This window comes from Vidua chalybeata, chromosome 7 (genome assembly GCF_026979565.1).
Source record: "Vidua chalybeata isolate OUT-0048 chromosome 7, bVidCha1 merged haplotype, whole genome shotgun sequence".
In the NCBI taxonomy this organism is placed as follows: Eukaryota; Metazoa; Chordata; class Aves; order Passeriformes; family Viduidae; genus Vidua; species Vidua chalybeata.
This window is the reverse complement of record NC_071536.1, coordinates 32728023-32745268: the sequence shown is the minus strand read 5'-3', so window position 1 is coordinate 32745268 and position 17246 is coordinate 32728023. Positions and strand designations below refer to the sequence as shown.

General features: G+C 40.7%; 1 protein-coding gene and 1 long non-coding RNA gene across 11 annotated transcripts in view; one reads left to right on the top strand and one right to left on the bottom strand.

The window, feature by feature from the left end:
- The first annotated feature begins 28 nt into the window (after positions 1-28).
- On the top strand, positions 29-11457 carry LOC128790434 (uncharacterized). Of its 2 annotated transcripts, XR_008431754.1 has the most exons (5): positions 29-323; positions 1138-1619; positions 1918-1985; positions 10376-10530; positions 11077-11457. It is a non-coding gene; the product is annotated as an uncharacterized LOC128790434 (long non-coding RNA). The 2 variants fall into 2 exon arrangements; XR_008431753.1 differs by lacking the exon at positions 1918-1985.
- R3HDM1 (R3H domain containing 1) overlaps positions 6930-17246 on the bottom strand; it is a 77901-nt gene continuing 67584 nt past the window's right edge. For 7 of the 9 annotated variants that reach the window (XM_053947124.1, XM_053947123.1, XM_053947129.1 and 4 more), the window contains 7 exons: positions 15688-15791; positions 14926-15093; positions 11952-12121; positions 11592-11742; positions 10256-10335; positions 9391-9475; positions 6930-8382 (listed from right to left, as the gene is read on the bottom strand). In XM_053947124.1, the coding sequence (XP_053803099.1) occupies positions 8024-8382; positions 9391-9475; positions 10256-10335; positions 11592-11742; positions 11952-12121; positions 14926-15093; positions 15688-15791 (1117 nt within the window). In that variant the 3' untranslated portion in view covers positions 6930-8023. The remainder of the gene's footprint in view (positions 8383-9390; positions 9476-10255; positions 10336-11591; positions 11743-11951; positions 12122-14925; positions 15094-15687; positions 15792-17246) is intronic. The other 2 variants (XM_053947125.1, XM_053947128.1) reach the window with 2 other exon arrangements.

Genomic DNA, 17246 nt, shown 5'->3' with positions numbered 1-17246 from the left:
GCCCGCCCCCTCCCCGATGGCGCGCGGGGGGCGGTGGCGAGTCCCGCCCCCCTCAGCCCGGCGCCATCTTGGCGCTGCAGCAGAGGTCCCGCGTCCCGACGCGGGCGGGCATCGCCCCCTCGCTGTCCCGCTGCGAGACGGGCTCGGGGCGTCAGGAGAGGCGAGAAGAGCTGCCGTGTTTAGCCTAGGGAAGGGAAGGCTGACAGGCGATCTCGTTTATACATGTCCTGTGAGGAGCGGCTGAGGGGGTGTCTCAGCCTGGCGAAAGGGAGGCTCAGGGGGACCTTAGTGCTGTCTACAACTGCAGGAGGGCGGAGCCTGGGGTGAGTCGGGCTCTTCTCCCGCGGAGCCAGCGACAGAGCCATAGGACATGGCCTTAGCTGCTCCAGGGCAGCTTTAGGTTGGACATCAGGGAAAAATCTCTTCTCAGAAAGGATGCCTAGACATTGGAACAGGCTGCCCAGGGAGGTGGTGGAGTCACGGTTCCTCTCGGTCTTTGAAGAAAAACTGGATGTGGCGCTGAGTGCCACGTCCAGTCCTTCCTTAAACACTGCCGGGGACCTTGCCTGGTTGGCATGGTGTTTGGTCAGTTTGAACTCGATGATCTCAGAGGTCTTTTCTAAACCAGTTGACTGTGTAGTTCTGTAATGCAGAATAAAAGCCTCAAATAGAATATAAGCATCTCAAAGTCAGGTACCAAGAGGACGGTTCCAGAATCTTTTCAGTTGTGCCCCGTGACAGGATGAGGAGCAATGGACATAGACTAAAGTACAAGGAATTTCACCTCAGCACGAGGAAGAGCTTTGCATTGGGGGTGGAACAGGGAGGGTGTGGGGTCACCCTCCCTGAAGACATTCCAGACCCACCTGGGCACGTTCCTGTGTCACTGCTCCAGGTGACCCTGCCTCAGCAGGGGGTTGGACAGTGATGTCCAGAGCTCCCTTCCAACCCTGACAATTCATGATTTTGTGAGGCAGCTGTCAGAATAAGGAGAACCTCCTGCACCCGGGGCTGGAGGACCGATGGCCACAGCCATCCCTGCTCCAGCACCCACCCTGGGGGAAGCAAGCACATGACTGGGGGCAAAAGTGATGGGGGAACATGTTTGTTCTTATGTTTTGTTCTTACGTTAAACAGAACAGAAATAGAGTATGGTGTGCAGAGATCCTCCACGAGAGGCAGGAGGTGAAGCCAGGACATCCTCCGTGCTCCCAGGCTTTGTGAGGGACTGGCACAGCGCAGCCAGCAAGGCAGAGGACTCCTTAACAGACATTTCACAGCAACGAGGACAAGACTGTTGATGTCAAGTGCTCTGTTGATAACATTTTGGAGAGAACACATCACTTGAGCTTTTCTAAAACACCATGAGGACTGTGACTGTGTGTACTGGTAACTTGCTGAGGCAGGTACTCAAATATTGAAAGGCCAGAAAACACACAGTCTCTCAGTCTGGAAATCTTTCACTGTTGTACCTTGTGTAACTGGATAATAACGACTAAAAAATCCTATAGACTTACAGTGAAAAGGAAGCAAATCAGTGTTGACAACAGTGTGCAAAATCTGTTTTACCTCTCCCAAGATGCAGTGTGTGGAAGTTGTGTCACAGTAATCCTCACCGGGTAAGCTTTGCATGTGAGTCGTGCTGCTGCAAGTTTCTTAAAGAAATACCATCAGAACATGTTTCTGAGATGGATTTAAAAAAAAAATCGATATTTTTGTATTTTCTTTATGATACAAAACAGATTTAAGGGCAATGCCAAAGGTTGGATAGTATCAAACTAAATTTGTTTTTGGAGATTAACAGAGAGACATCTCTGTTATACAGCTGCTTGTAGAGGAGGAGGTTAGGTTGTAAGGTGTATCTTGAATTCTCTAATACATTTGGATGTGTTGCACTAATTCTTTTGGCATTTCCAGCAACTGTAGTTTGCATTTACTGCATCTGATTTGGAACCCTACGTTGGAAGCCAAATTTCACGAGAAGGGTGAGTGAAATGTTGAACACTGTATGTTTTGCAAATATGATTTTCAAACTCTTCGATACCACTTGAAACAAGGAAGAAAAAGAAGGGCTTACTGTTGACTGGACATGTAATTTTTGTGAAGGTGTACAATCTCTTATATCCTCAGGAATTATTTATATTACATTCTCAAATAACTACAATTTTAGAAGTGGCATTCTCCAACTGTAGGGTCACTGACTTGTTGGATATGCCTTTGCTGTTCATCTGAGAGCCTTTAGCACAGGTGTGTCTGGAAACAACAGAGGTCTGCAGTTTGTAGGCCTAAAAAAAGACAGGATAACTAACTAGTAAGTAGAAAATTTTATTGAGAAAAAGTAGTTTGACAGCTGGAGCATTACCTGGGATTCAGTTCTTTGAAGGGGGATGTCTTGTGTGTTTTCAGTTATTGGCATAGGAAACAATGTGAGGTAGTAATTTGCATTCTAAGAGAATAATTTTTTCTCCCCAAAACCAGGACACATCCATCTGGATTAAAATGGAAAGTATCTTTATTAGAGAATTCCTATTTTAAATTTCACTGTTATTTCACCCTAAATCAGCAGTTAATTAACAAATCAAAGGTATCAATTTAAGCCAAGTAAAAAGTCAGCAAATGTGAGCAACTGTGGAGTTAAGGTCTGGTGTATTTCCCAGATTGTATAAATCAGCGTGGTAGACTATCAGAGCACACTTAATAATGATGTTTCTTATTAACTACATTGGAAAACCAAAGAAGGGCAAAGCTAATTAACCCTACAACTAGGGCAGAAATTAGGATATGAGAAAAAAAGCAGAATGCCAATGTCTCCCTCTCAAGTTCAAACTGAGGCCACTGTCATTGAAGTATGATGTGCAATACTGCTTGTAAACATTCTTTTTAAGCTCTCAAGTAATTTTGGGAGATCAAGTGTAACAGATCCCTTGGTGTTGAAGTCAGTGCATACCCAGCCAGCGTTGAGCGTGCCTTCCACCTCTGTTCACCTGGGTCTGAAACTTTCCACTGCTGTCAGCACCGTGGATCATCATCAATCCCCAGCTAATTCACATTCCCAGTTAACTGGGACACAGGAGCTGAATTAAGAACGAATCTCACTGTTAAGCATTATCCACAGTAACACAGTTTATTTTTATAACTTATTCCAGTTTTAAAAGCATACAAGTGCCAGCGACGCACAGGTTGTCCTCTACAGCTCTTTGGTTTACAGCACCAGGCTCATCTGACATTCCAGTTTCTCTTCCCAAGTGCAGCACAGTCCATTACAGCTGCAAGCATCCCATGTAATGACTCAGTGCGTGAGCTTTACCAGTGAGACTGGAAAAGGAAAAAATAGCAGCAAACACTGATGTGTTTGTGTCCTGGACCAAATTTTAATGCTTAATCACGTCTTCAGTAAATTCTGCTTTCAACCCGACAGATTTTGACAGACATTGCGAAACATCAAATAGCTGCAAGCAGGATAAAACATAAACCTTGCAGTGAGGGCTGCTGAACTGAATCAGGGCCAAACCCCAGCCCTACAAGTCTGAAGACACCAGGCAGACTCTGAAGTAAGAGGAGGCTCATACACATGGTGGTTAAGAACATAATTGCACACATTTTCAAGTAATCCAAGAGGCAACTTAATTTACACTGAAGGTTTTGATGTGAATGGTGACTTTGGTCTTCTTAGGTTCTAGAATAAGATAACTTACAGGGACTTAATTTTCAGATTGTTCTGAAAATCAGGCCCTTTTAAGGGTTCTGGTCTACACCCAAGAAATGACGCTTCCAAAATGAAGTCACATTAACATTGTGCACTTTAATTTTATACTTACTGACATCAATAGCCAAAATACCCAAAATGTTTTAACTGTGAATAGGAGTAGGACATTGAGAAGAGGCAGTGCATCAACCTTCATGAAAACCAGGCTGTAGAAACATTGAAGGGATTGAAATAATTCCTTTCATAGTTAGAAATATATAAAAAATCCAGCTAAAATGACCTGTAACTTTAAAGTGTTTTGGTCAGTTTTCTCCAAAGCTTTATCTAAACATTCTTTGCTTCAGGGATGACTACTTGAAACCTGCACCAATTTTATGTGGAAAAAGTAATATCATGGAGCTAAATAGTATTTATAGAAAGTTGTAATTTTGACTCCCTTTCAGGCATCTAAGCTAGTACAAGGTTAACTCAAAACAACAGACAAGTCAGGTGTGAAGTTTTAAGGCACAAATGAGTGTCATAGGATGAGAATACAACTATTCATTCCACCTTGAGAGGGAACTGGCTTGCAAGAAGATAGGAAATGGGTAAAAATTCTCCCTGTGAAAGGTGTGTTGTGTTCCCAGGTACTTTATTGGATTCATTGAGCTACAGTTCTTCTGGTGCTTTGATAAAACCCCATCTGCAAACAGCTGCCCTGTACCACCCAGATCTTCAAACATCGCGTGTCCTACAAAAGGGTTGGGGTGATTGCAGGTGGAGACACCCAAGCACTACAGCCTGTGTACACCAAAGCACAGTTTCTGTCTTCGTAGACATTCTGCTCCTTTTCATGTCAGTTTTCTAAGTGTATGTGAGTGAAAGAAAAACATTTCATATTAGAACAGGTGACACTTGCTCAGGGAGGAATGTCAGGGAAGATGCAAGATGCTGTTCCCAACCAACCCTGCCTTACCAAAATACAGCAGCCACAGCCTGTGGCTGTGAGGAGGTTTTAGGGTATGCTGGAATGATCCACCCAACTCCAGCATCAGGCCCATGCAGTTTGGAGAGTCCTCAAAATATGGGGCTTAAATTTTTATTCTTAAGTTTTAATTATCTTTGTGACTAATATCAGAAATGATATGAAGTGTTCACAGTTCAGGGAGGAATTTTACAATATAAGTGCGGTAATTAAAATCAAGAAATAGTAGCTTTTGGTGGAGTAGGTAATGGCAGAATTTGTTCAGCTTTTCTGCTTATTCTTCCAGTGCTTTTCCTTAGTTCTAAAAGTTAAGACATGCTCTCAAGTAAAACAAAACATATTACATTGCTGCAATGGAAGTCCCCACTTAATTCCTTTTGCCACTATTTGCTTTAAAAATAGCTTTAATGGTAAATGACAAGAAGCTCAAATACACTGGAGTACTAAGAGATTTGCTGAGAACACAAGAATGTATTTTACATGCATCTATTACATGCATGAAATGCTTTTTATTTGCTTTCTAGACCGTGATCCAAATCCGTGGAACAAGTGCAATTCCAGAGGTTTGGCACATAGTGCCTGGGCTTATGTGGTTTAAGGAACCAAAAGGGGCAGAAGGGTATAAAGGCCAGGAAGGTATAAACTGTCTTGGTTAGATGAGTTTGCATCCTGTTTGTTTATTAGAGAAAGTATGAAATAGCACAAACCCAGGAATAAGCAAAACTGTGAAGTGAAAATACTTTAATACTTTGCCCACTGTAGACATCAGAAGCCTCTGGCAGTGCCAAAGTCCTGTGAATTGTACCTGTGTGGTTCATATCAACACATCCAGATAAAATAATGTAACTGTCCCTGTTTAACACAGAGTAAAACATACTCAGAAAGGATGGCAGACCTAACTGGAAAGGGTCAGTTTCTGCATTAGAATACGACTGGCTTGTTCTATGTTTTAATTTTTTTCTTCTAGGGCAACTTGCATTCAAGTTTACAACAACTTTGATAAAAATTAAATATTTTCTGTGCCTTGTTCCTAACCAGTGTATCCCTCCCTTTCTGTTGTTTGGGCTGCATTCTCCATGCTTACCACCCTTTACTTTTTCTCCTCTGTTTATTACGAGGACAGTTTATGAAATGCAGCAAGCCATGCAGCATCCTTTGGAAAGGGTTTGATTTGATGCAAATTTAGTGCTAGGGTCATTCAGAATAGATGGAAGCTCTCAGCTATTGCCTACCCTTCTACATCTGAAGAATCTTGTTGTGGAATGAGTTATTGATGGGAGGCAGCTGCCTTGCTGGGCTGAGACACCTGTCCCTACAGCCCTTTAATCTCTTAGCTACTTTTACAGGATTAAACCATAATCTTAAATTAGCATGGCAGTCAGCAAGAGGCAGTGACAGAATGCAGGCAGTAGTCATATTGTTTGTGCTATTCAGAGGAGGTGGTAATTGATAAACTGGGGCTTTTACCAACTTTGGCTTTGGGTGCAGTAAACTGCAGCAGTCCAGCCTGAGGAGCAGCAAGAAATACATCCTCAGTCAAGCACAACTTCAATGCCAAGCACCATCCTTTTAGAAAAGCAGATTGGAATGAGTAGATTTGTCTTTTATCTGGGGACTTGAAGGTTAACATCCTCCCCTTTGTTTTAGGGGAGCATCTAAGTTGACCTTTAATAAATACCTGTTGCTACAGCATTTCACAAATTCAAGTACCGTAAAAGGAATTAATTAGGCTACATTATTCCCAGACAGGTCAGTTTTCTAAGTTTTCCTCCAAGTACTTAATCACTGTTTGGGTGTTCAGGGATAGAATAATTTGTATAAACAATGAAAATTAATGCTGGTTTAGGCACCTTAATTCTTCACCTTTACCCTCTGTAAAGTGTTTTTAAACACAAAGTTTACCTTGAGTTTCCTCTTTCAGAAGTCACAAATGCACAAAACTATAGCCTTATGAAGTGACCAAGTAGTTGTTTGTCTACACACCAAATCAGTTCCTCAGCTAAAAATAAAAAAATCAGGAGCAGTCCCTTACAGCATCTGATTAATTTCTCTTTTTTACTTATATAGAGAAACATTTAAATATTATGAAGGGCTGGATAACATAAATGCCAGAGGAGGAACAGCAGGTGGTTTTTTAAGAGGTTCTAATATTTGTGGGTTCAAGTTCTTTTCTCACATTTGAAAGGATTCCAGCCATTAATATGAGCTCATCCAGGTTTCAGAAGACTCCTAGAAGCTTAAACAAGTGCACTGAAAAAGTTTGTGTTTGTAAACATTTATTCTTTTGAACTGAAAAAGGCTTGCATCAGCACACATTGTACAGACTTGCAAATTACACAAATTGAAAAAAGTTTTGTTTCACTTATGTGCAATGAATCTTTAATGTCCAGTGAGCATCTGCAAATGATGAAAACTTAAACTATTAAAAAGGTTTCCAGCACTTACCAAACACAATTATCTTAGCGTGAAAAGGAAGAGAAAGAGACCCATACTGGTGGGAACACAATTAAAGTGCAAACATTTTGTCACTTGTATGAAGATACATAAAGTTTCTTCACACTTTTGTTAAAAAGAAATATTAAAATGTGATTCAGTGAACATTCCTTGTAACCTATTCATAATCCCCTTCTAGTAATTATTAAACTTGCTGGATCAGAACCAAATTCTCCAAGGGTACAAACTTGTAATTTCTTTTGACATTGTTTGACTATATTGCAGAAGACAAGGACCTAAGGAGTTAGTTACTAAAATTATACCCTTTCTTAAAGAAAGACAGAGAAAGAAGTAGAAAGGGGGAAAAAAAAGAGGGAAAAAAAAAAGAAAAAAAGAAAAAACGCACAAGGGGCAAAGAACAGGTTAACTTGAAGATCTTGGGTAGTTTGCTCAAAAATGAATGTAATTCCTTGAGAATGGTTCTCTTTTCCCCTCCACCAATCCTCAGGTTCCTGCCTTGGAATGGACTGCTGTGTGCTGGCTGTGAAAAGGGATTATAAAATACAAATCTGCATATGGATTTTTATGAACATCTGCTGTACAATAGAACTTTGGATCTGATACAAGATTTCAAAAATATAAAACAAAACTACTATAAAAGTAGGGGGCATTTCAGCAGCATTCCTTACAGAAAGCTGTCTGTCGCAAAGATGATTCCTTGCTATTGTCTGGGAGCAACTCTGTAAATTGTTTTCTTCATCTTGCTGGATTCACTGGGTTATTTATTCTTCAATGGCAAATGTCATGTGACAAAACATCCCAGGAGTCTCTATGAAGAGAAAAGAAACCCCATGACATCAAACCAATCGAGGAGGGAGGACATGGAAGTAGTAAAGGCCGAGTGTCCAGCGGTGTAACTGCTACTGAGAGCTGGCCCTCTCCAGGACGTGGAGGTCGTAGTGCTTCTTGCTGGTTCTCAGGCGGAACTTGCTCACCGCGCTGCCGCTCTGTCTCTTGAGCGCGCTCTGCGCGGCCGCCATGCTGGGGAAGGTGGCCAGAACCGTGTAGGTGGACGCCAAGTCCCCGGCCCGCGAGGGCTCCGGGCCCCCGCTGCCGTCCCCGCAGAACCGCCGCTGCTGCTGCTGCGCCTGCAGGCACTGGGAATCCCTCAGCCACCGGATCTTGGCACCCACTTTCAACAGTTCTCCAAAGAGTTTCTCTGCTTCCATACGAGTTATGCCTTCCGGCAGCTCAGTAATTTCTAGAACTTTCCCCACAACTGAAAGAAGAAACACAATTAATCTAAATCGGTTATTGCACTTAATGATACGACATCCTAAATGAAAAATTACTTATTTCATGTTTGTATCTCCAGTTGGCTGATACCAAATCCACAGGATTTGCCTTCCTGATATTCTAGAGAGCCTTTGGTCTCATATTTAGCGCTGCTTACAAATACAATCTGCTTACTCGTACAAGTGTGCAAATAAAAGCTGAGAATACAAAGAGGGTCCTCAGAACAAAGAGGGGATATAATAAATTTTGCAGCAGGTTTCAGAACTCACTGTAGCATCTCACTGGCCTTGCCTGGTAATGCTTCACACATCACCATGCCAAAAAACTAGTCTGTCTTACCTCAAAAAAAAATCCTTTCCATTAAATTGTTAGAAAAACTGATTTTTCTGTAACTTTCTGTGAAGAGTTGACAGCAGGTAGCAAAAATTCTCAGTGAAGGTATTAAGATAGATGTCATCAGATTTTATTTTATTTTCATAATAAAAGATGACATCTTTACCAATTCCAATGAGATAATCTGTAGATCTCCTAGTATGTCTCCCACATCCATGTGCTTAAATATACTAGAATGGAAAACTAAAAAAAAACCCAGCAAACCAAAGAGCACAAACTAATTTGTGGTTTATGTCTGATTTCACTTGTTCGGCCAGTAAAAGGAGGCAGGGGTGTGTATATTTAATATTTAATGTATCAATATCATAGAACTTAGGCCCAGTAAACGGATACACTTGCTCTTTCTTTTAGTACTCTCCAATCCTAAACTTCTCTGGTCTTTTCTCCAGCCTTCAAAACTACACTTTTCCCATTTAACTTCCCTCTTCCCCTCTCTCCATGTCTTCCTCTCCATCCTTATGTTTCCAATGTTTGCCATGTCGATTTCTGTCCAATACTCTTTGCTCTGGCCCTTCTCACCTGTGCTTTTCTTGTACATTCCCAGCCCATCACCATAATTCAATTTTTTGGAGGACTGTGTCAGTCAGCAATTCTATACCTGGTTCTCCTGCACCAAGATCTGCTGAAGCAGCCTTCTTTGCTGGTTTCTTTCCCCTGTTTCCATGTCTGTTTCCAGGTTGACACTGGAAAGATTGACATAAAGGGAGGACTTCAATGACAATCCACCAGTACCTTAAAATTCCTAGTCAGCTCAGTGACAAGCAGCGCAGAGCAATGTCTGGAAAATAACCTGCACTACCATGGGACAGAGAAGATTTTTCACATTCAATTTTAGTTACTGAGTTTGATAATCCTAGGCACATTCAATCCTTCACTACAGAAGAAAGGGAGGCAATGTTGGGGCAAAAAAAAATCACCTTAAATCATCTTGGAAAAACATCCCCCTGCCCCAGCCATCACATCCTCTAGCTGGCATTGGATGGAACTGAGCAAGGTAGAGGCAGGGGGTTTGTGTATCCCAAAAATTAAACAGAGGGAAAGACTTTTCAACTTTGCTAACACAAATACTTTGGGTTTGTTTTTCTTAAAAGGAACAAACCCACTCTTTGTTTAAAAACTATCACATGTATTTTTTTTAGAAATGGTTACTTGAATAAAAGAAAATAGTTTTAGCAAAGGGTCTAAACCCTTTAGATTTTTAATTAGCTAGTGAATTGCTTAAAAGTAAAATCCATCATCTACACTGTGCCTAAAAGCCAAAATTCAGATAAATGTTTTTCAGTTTTTAATACAACAAACAAGAACAATGGGGAGTACTGACATGGAATAAAACTTATTGCAAAGCAAGCACCTTCCACTCAATTACTCTCCAAGTGCAATAACACCTATTCTAGGTGGTTGTAATGGTAGTCCTGAATTGTTTGGCTTTTTATTTTTTTCATTAGATTGTTTTCTTTTAATACCTGTTGGCTTGTTACTTGTCCACGTAATAAAGATGGATTGTATTGCAGGGGTTGGCCAAGCAATGGGTATCTGGCATCTCCTTAAAGAGAAAGGTAATTAGAAGGGTTTTTCTATTACAGGAAATCTTCCTCCAAGTCCCTCTCACACTGAATTTGTTATACAGAAGAGAAAGCAGAACTGCTGTGCACAAAGCCGAGTGTCTGGCTGAGCTAACAAACCCAGAGCTGCCCTGACTCCATCAGTGTCAGCCACGTCCTGATCCCAAGGTGAAAAGGTACAAACTTTCTGGTATTTAGGGATTACACTCACAGGTTTCATTCATTGCAGTCTTAGATAAGTCTTTTCTTTTCAAAATGAGCTTAATAAGTCTAAAGCTCCCCTCAGCATGCTAATTTAGTAATTTCATGGTTATAGCCCTGATTAGAGCCAGGTCCATCTTTAGATTCCTATTTGTTGCAAGGATGCAAAGACAATGCACTAGAAGTCTTCAGTAATCACAGCAGATTAAGAGAGCTAAGAGGTGTGCTTCAAACAGCCCACCTGGAATTTTTACAACATCAGAATACAAAGCAGTGACAAAGATTATGCAACAAATAAGACAAAGACAAGAAAATAAGGTTCTCTTTATAAATAAGAGAGACATACAGAATTTTCTGTAAGTTTTGCTTTAAAGTAAACCTTTCTGTAAAATGGACCTGTTAATTTTGAGTTTGAGAATTTTACCAGGATACTTTTGCTCACTGACAAAAGGGGTTTATATCATTGTATTATCAACTATCCCAACTCAGTGAAAACTCTCTATTTTTTGTTTTTCTGTTAGACATGGCAGCAGAAGATTGAAATTCTTCTACAAGGAATTTTTTGTGCCCTTGGGTGGGTCCTATCTGAAATACTAACTGAGGTACAGTCCTGGCTAGAGGCTGCATCCCATCTTGCTTGTTGTTCTACAGAGGAATGAAGAATACATGCTTAGGCAGCGATGCAATTCAGTGCATTATCAAGTAATGATTTATGGTTAAGACTTGAAGCTAAATTCTAGCAAACATTAATATTTTCAATGCTGAAATGGGAAATGTCACAATATGAGAAAGCCAGTGTGCTAGAGAAGCACATTAATGAGAAGATGAAAAGCCTTTGAAGATCTGAGGGACAGTACCAGTGCAGAGTGATAAGATGAAATTTTAAATGATGTTTGAGTGAATAATTTTGGTGATTCTGCTTCAACAGCAATACTACTAAGGTGAGCGACAACTCATCAGAAAATCCTCATATAACTTGTATTTTAAAACATTTAAATAGAAATCACACACACATTTTAGTTAACTAAAAATATACCTTGTCCAGGGACAAAAGGTCTAGAAAACTGGGACACAATAGAAAGAGGTGTCAGTGTGGGACGGATGTTCTTCATGTTTGACAGCTGGGCTGGTGCTGGTGATTGGGCCGGTGAGGTGGCAGGGCTGCCCAGTTGAGGACTATGCTGCAGCTGGAATAAACAACACCTTAGTGTTTCAAAAAGTACTACTTGAACAAGCTGAACAGCACCCACAGCCTTCAAAGATTTAAATGAAGATAAAATAGCTCTATTAAGTATAATCAGAGCAAGATTTTTATTCCCCAAAAAGAACTTTTGAAAAAAGATAGAATTTACGCATATTTTAAATCATCCTGGAGAAGCAAACCAGCACCTCCTACCTGTGCAGCACCGTCTAAAGTGCTGAGTTCCGTGGCCTTGTGCCCGCGGGGGTGATCACAGTAGTACTTGCCGGGTTTCCTCTGCGGCGGTGACGGGTTCCGCGGCGCGGCGCTGCCGGGCACGTTGAGCTGCATCATCACCACCCCCCCGGCGGGCGGCGGCGCCACGGCTGCAACACAGGAGCCACAGGCACGGTCAGCCCTGCCCGCACGAAACGGCACGGCACGGCACGGGGAGGCACCGGGAAAGGGGGAAAGAACGCACGGAACACGTTCTGCTAAAGAAGCTGCTGATTCTAGAAAACTGGAGCAGTATCTTCTGTACAATTACACTTCCACTACCAGCTACACCTGCAACAGTTCACTTAGAGAGGGCTTCCCAGAAAAAGAGATAGTGGAGCCACTGAAACTCATTGCTGAGAATATTTTTTGAAGAAATCACTCTATTTATTAGTAGTTGACAATATTCAACATTCACTGCAGTTTCTGTCAGAGCACTGTGTTGGAGAATGTGATATTAAGTGAAAATATGCTTCATTGAAAAATAGAAGTTTCCTAGTTTTACATGATGCACAGCAATGCAGATCAAAATGTTTTCTCTGAGAGGATGGCATATATCAGAAAGACCTTTAGGCTAGGCAAGCTTACCCTCACTTACAAGTTCTCCCTGGAATACTTTTCTGGGCAGATACTGCAAACTGACCCCCTCACCCTGTCCCACTTGGGTCCTATGGTAGCCACAGAAACTCCAGAGTCAGGGGAGAACACCTCAACATCCAGCACTGTTGCACAAAGTTTCACACCAGGAGCTGTAAGGAGAGGCTGCCCAAGAGACAAACCATCTCCCCCCTCTGCCCCAAGTAATTTATATAATGCCCTTTTTATTTGTAAATGGTTGTTTGCAATTTCCTTCTCTGCTCTACCCACTTTCTATAACATTTTTCAGAAACCACGATTAAAACACACAGTTAATCATCCAGAAAGCAGGATTCTGCAGTCTTCTCAATTTACTGCCATGTCATAGCATCAAGATACAGATTATAAAATGCATTCATCTGGTGTATTTTATAATGGGCTATGGTTTTCACTACCCCTGGGCTCCACAAAAAGAAAGAGACTTCTTCAAAAATCAAACCAAACAATGTAAAATAAGCAACGCATAACATTAAAACTACACTAGCTTTTGTAAATTGTATTTGGAAATATTTATTACATGGGTAACTGAATTAATGTTTTCACATCTATACTTTCTTTCTAATGGCAAAAAGTTTTACCCAGGTGTTACAAATTGCAATCTAAGCATCAGGTATCTGGCCAACTTTAGCAGAGGATATAAATTAAGGAGTCCCTGCAAGAGCTACATTGTGAATATTTCTGTTTTGTTGCACAACAGAATAAAAAACAACTCTGTTTATGACTGCTACATAATATATTTATATATTTTATAAATGATAGTAATTTACAGCTTACTGGTTTATATTCAGTATTTCACTCTGCACTCTAGCATACTCCTTCTGACTTATGATGTGAGAATGGAACACCCAACAAAAACATGTTTGTCTTTCAGAAACACCTACAGCACCATCACTAAAGAGTGTCAATCTAAAATGAGATTTAAACTGCAAAAGAAAACTTTATATGTTCAGAAAATTGTGGTTTTTCTTTTGCTTCTAATTCCCCAGCATTTCAGGAAATGAAAATAAATGGAATTCTTTTCCTAACCAAGTATCTTGACACAATGAAGTGTCATACAGTGTGTAAGTCAGTCTGCAGACACTTTACAACCTGTCAAATCCCATGAGAAGGGAAACCCAGAAATCCTTCAAAGCCTCCCCAGCTTTACAGTCTGGTCCCCTGTAACACAACTCTGCTGCTTGTCTGTGGACCTGCTCATTGGTCCTACCTCAGAAGCCTTCATTCAGCATCTCAATGTCTTCACTTGCTGAAAAGCACAAGTTTTGATTTATTCCCCAGAATCTGCTCCCCCGTAGAGGGGCTTCCTCCTTCCTGAAACTTCCTTAACCCCCAGTTTATAGGTCTGAACCAGGCCATCAGAACTGCACAAAACCAGCACTTCCAGGATAGATAGGAGGGCAGAAAAACAAACTAGTGCAAGGCTCCTTTGAGACATTCTGAAATTACCATCTTCCAGAATTAAAGCCAAACAAACTTGAAACAAAATAGAAACCAAACCAAACCTGCCCATGAACTGCTAACCCAGCTATCTTGCCACTTAACTGCATGTTATCGATTTACTAATAAACAGGTTCAAAAAACACTTTAAAGATAAATGTTTGTAAGAAACACCACATCTGTAGCAGAATCTAGGTCATTGATCTAGGGTTGTTTAATCTAGTGCTTGCTTGCAAAATACTGAGAGAGCAGAATTTGAGATTATCCTTTTTTTACCAAGCAAGCCTCTAATGGATCAAATTCCCTAACAGTAAATAAAGACCATGCCACTGTGGTCACAGGATTGTTCTATAATTTCTTGTTTGGTGGCTAACCCTAGTGCTCTTATTTTCCTGACCAGTCCATCATCAATTTTATAGTTGGACCTTCAGAGTTTTAAGTGTTTGGATATTAACATTTATAAAGGTTTAATGGATTGACAAGATCTACATCAGCACTGCTTTCAAACACATTGAAGTTTCTGTTTACACACTTTCTAAAAATTACCCAAGTATTTTGTAGATCAAAACCTTCTGAACCTGACTTAAATGTTTCTGCTGAGTAACATTTACCTACTGAGGGTGGCCTCCAGGCTGTCCCCATAAGCCACTGTTTCACTTAAATTCCAATTTATCATTTTAAAAGATACAATAATAGCAATACAGATGAAGAATTAAAAAAAAAAAAAGCAGAGATGGCACTCAAGTTGCAGTTGCTCTAGCAGTTAGCCATGAAAGCAGTCTGAAAATGTACAGCATGTTCTAGACAGAATGGCTTAGATGAAAATCCCAATAAAATATACCTTTTTTTGGCTGCATGATGGAAAGACCAGTGGGTGAACTTGTACATGATGAGGGTGGAGACACTATGCTGTAGTGCACAATGGAAGCAGCCTGCTGTGGCTTTGACTTGGATGAAGGTGGCAATAATGTAGGAGGTGATGGCTTCTGACTTGAATGGTTGCTATAAACTATGAAAGTAAAAGCAGTAAATAAGGCTGCCATAAAAATAAAACACCCCACACAGCTTTGAAGTACTTTCAGCTTTCCAGCAGGTCAAAAAGCTACCCACAATGCTCAGATTTCAAGACCTTGTAAGAAAATCACTGCTCCTACTCTGTTAACTGAAATCTAGAATGGTTCTTGAGTAGAAGAGCCAAATATGCTGCTTCCAAAATGTACCTCACTCCTTCCGTCAAACAGAAACCCAAATCTCAAAGTTTTCAGACCCATCTGGCTATTCAGAAAAGGATAGAAGTGATTCTACTGCCAATGAATGGTTCCCATGTCTGCCTTAACTCACCCATAGACGTGCAAGGCAGTATGATGAATGGTATTGGATTTGAAGAAAGTAATTAGAGATATTTCAAAGAAAAAAAATTGAGATTTCAAATTAATCTGCCTCGAGGTTAAAAATGGAAAATAACTTCAAAAATGAACAAAAGAGGCAATAGAATACAGCAGTTAATTCTAAATCAAACCCTTAAAAGCAAATATCCAATCACCCCACATAATGATAGCTAGACATTTTTTAAGCTTATCAATAAAAACTTTGTTGTCCCAACCTGCACACTGCTGTCCTTGGAGCTGCTGTGAGTTGCATGGTGATGATGTTCTAGGAAACGGTATCTGCTCTGATCCAGGAGGCTGCAAATATCCTACAGATGAACTGCAATAACAAAAAAAGAACATGACTAACAGGCAGTTATGCTACACTTATTTAATCACGACTTCTGCATTTGCTGTGTACATGTACTGCAAATCACTGAGCTTTTGTTAATTTTAAATCAGTAATATTACCACCTACCCCCAATTCATTCATTCTTCAGAAGACTGAAGCTTCCCACCTCTTCCTTAGCAAAAACACGTGCCCTGCCTACACTGAGAAACTGTATTAATTCACCTATTTTGATATTCTATTTTTGTGTCCACAGCTCTCTATCAGCATAAAGACAGGCAGAATAATAACAATAGAAAGACAACTTGTCTTGCTCACTGAAGCAGAACTAGGTCTCGGTTATGAGATCCCACAGCCCCTGCCACGAGGATTTGGGATGCAGTCCCTCAGCTGGGGCTGGCCCTGGGCAGCTGGGGCAGCACACCAAAGACAGCTCTGCCCCAGGGTCCACTGACACAGCCCAGAGAGGAGATGGCTTTCCCAAAGGGGGTGGGAGGTCGAACAGGACTCCAGGGGATAAACAGCCTTTCAGAATGCTGCTTGCAAAATGTAGGAAAAGGATAACTTTAAAAGATTATTTATGCCAGGTATTTTTTCAGGGGAATCAGGGGAAAACCAGGTAACAGACATAGTTAGATACTATTTTACCACTAATACTCAGGTTGGTGGACCATAATCAGAACAGTGCCTATAGAATCCTGTACTAACAGATAACCATTCTGAGAATAAAACAATTCCTTCAAATTGTGGGGAAAAAAAAAAGTAGGTTTCATCCTCTTGGACCTACTATTTTTACCTATGTTGTCAAAAGTTTGTTCCATCCTTTGTCCCACAGGTCACTTATATAATTTTAATTTAAAGATTCCCTTCCATTAAAGCAGACAAAACCAGTGAAAACTAACACAGGTGCTTTCACACAGCTTCTGATCTCTCTACTGATTCTAGTTTTCAGCAGTGACCTGAAGGCTTGACACTCAGCTCCTACAGAACAAGCACTCTGCTTTCCTTGTTCAAATGCTGCAGCGTAACTATTCTGATAAAAGCAAATGCTGTCATTGGTTGCTAGTTTGTTCTGAATTCCTAATAAATGAGAGGGACATTCTAAATTACACAAAAGATCAAGCAACCAAACTTAATTCAAGAAAAGTCTGGAATTATGCCTACCTGTGACTTCACTGAATCTCAAATATAAAACAGAAAAGGATTAAAAAACCTTCAGATACAAAGAACAGGAATCCAGATTTAAGTAGATGAGACCATGCAGCGATGACACAAATACTACTGAGGTCTGCACTCTCAAAAGGATGAACAAGCTTCAAACTGTTGCTGCTTGTTTAAAAGCTCCCAGGTATAAAAATGCTGCACATTTGTAAGTTCAAAAAAACTTGAGAAAGAAGAGTTTGTAAGAAGCATTAATGAATTCTCCTAGGTACTTGCCTATCTGTT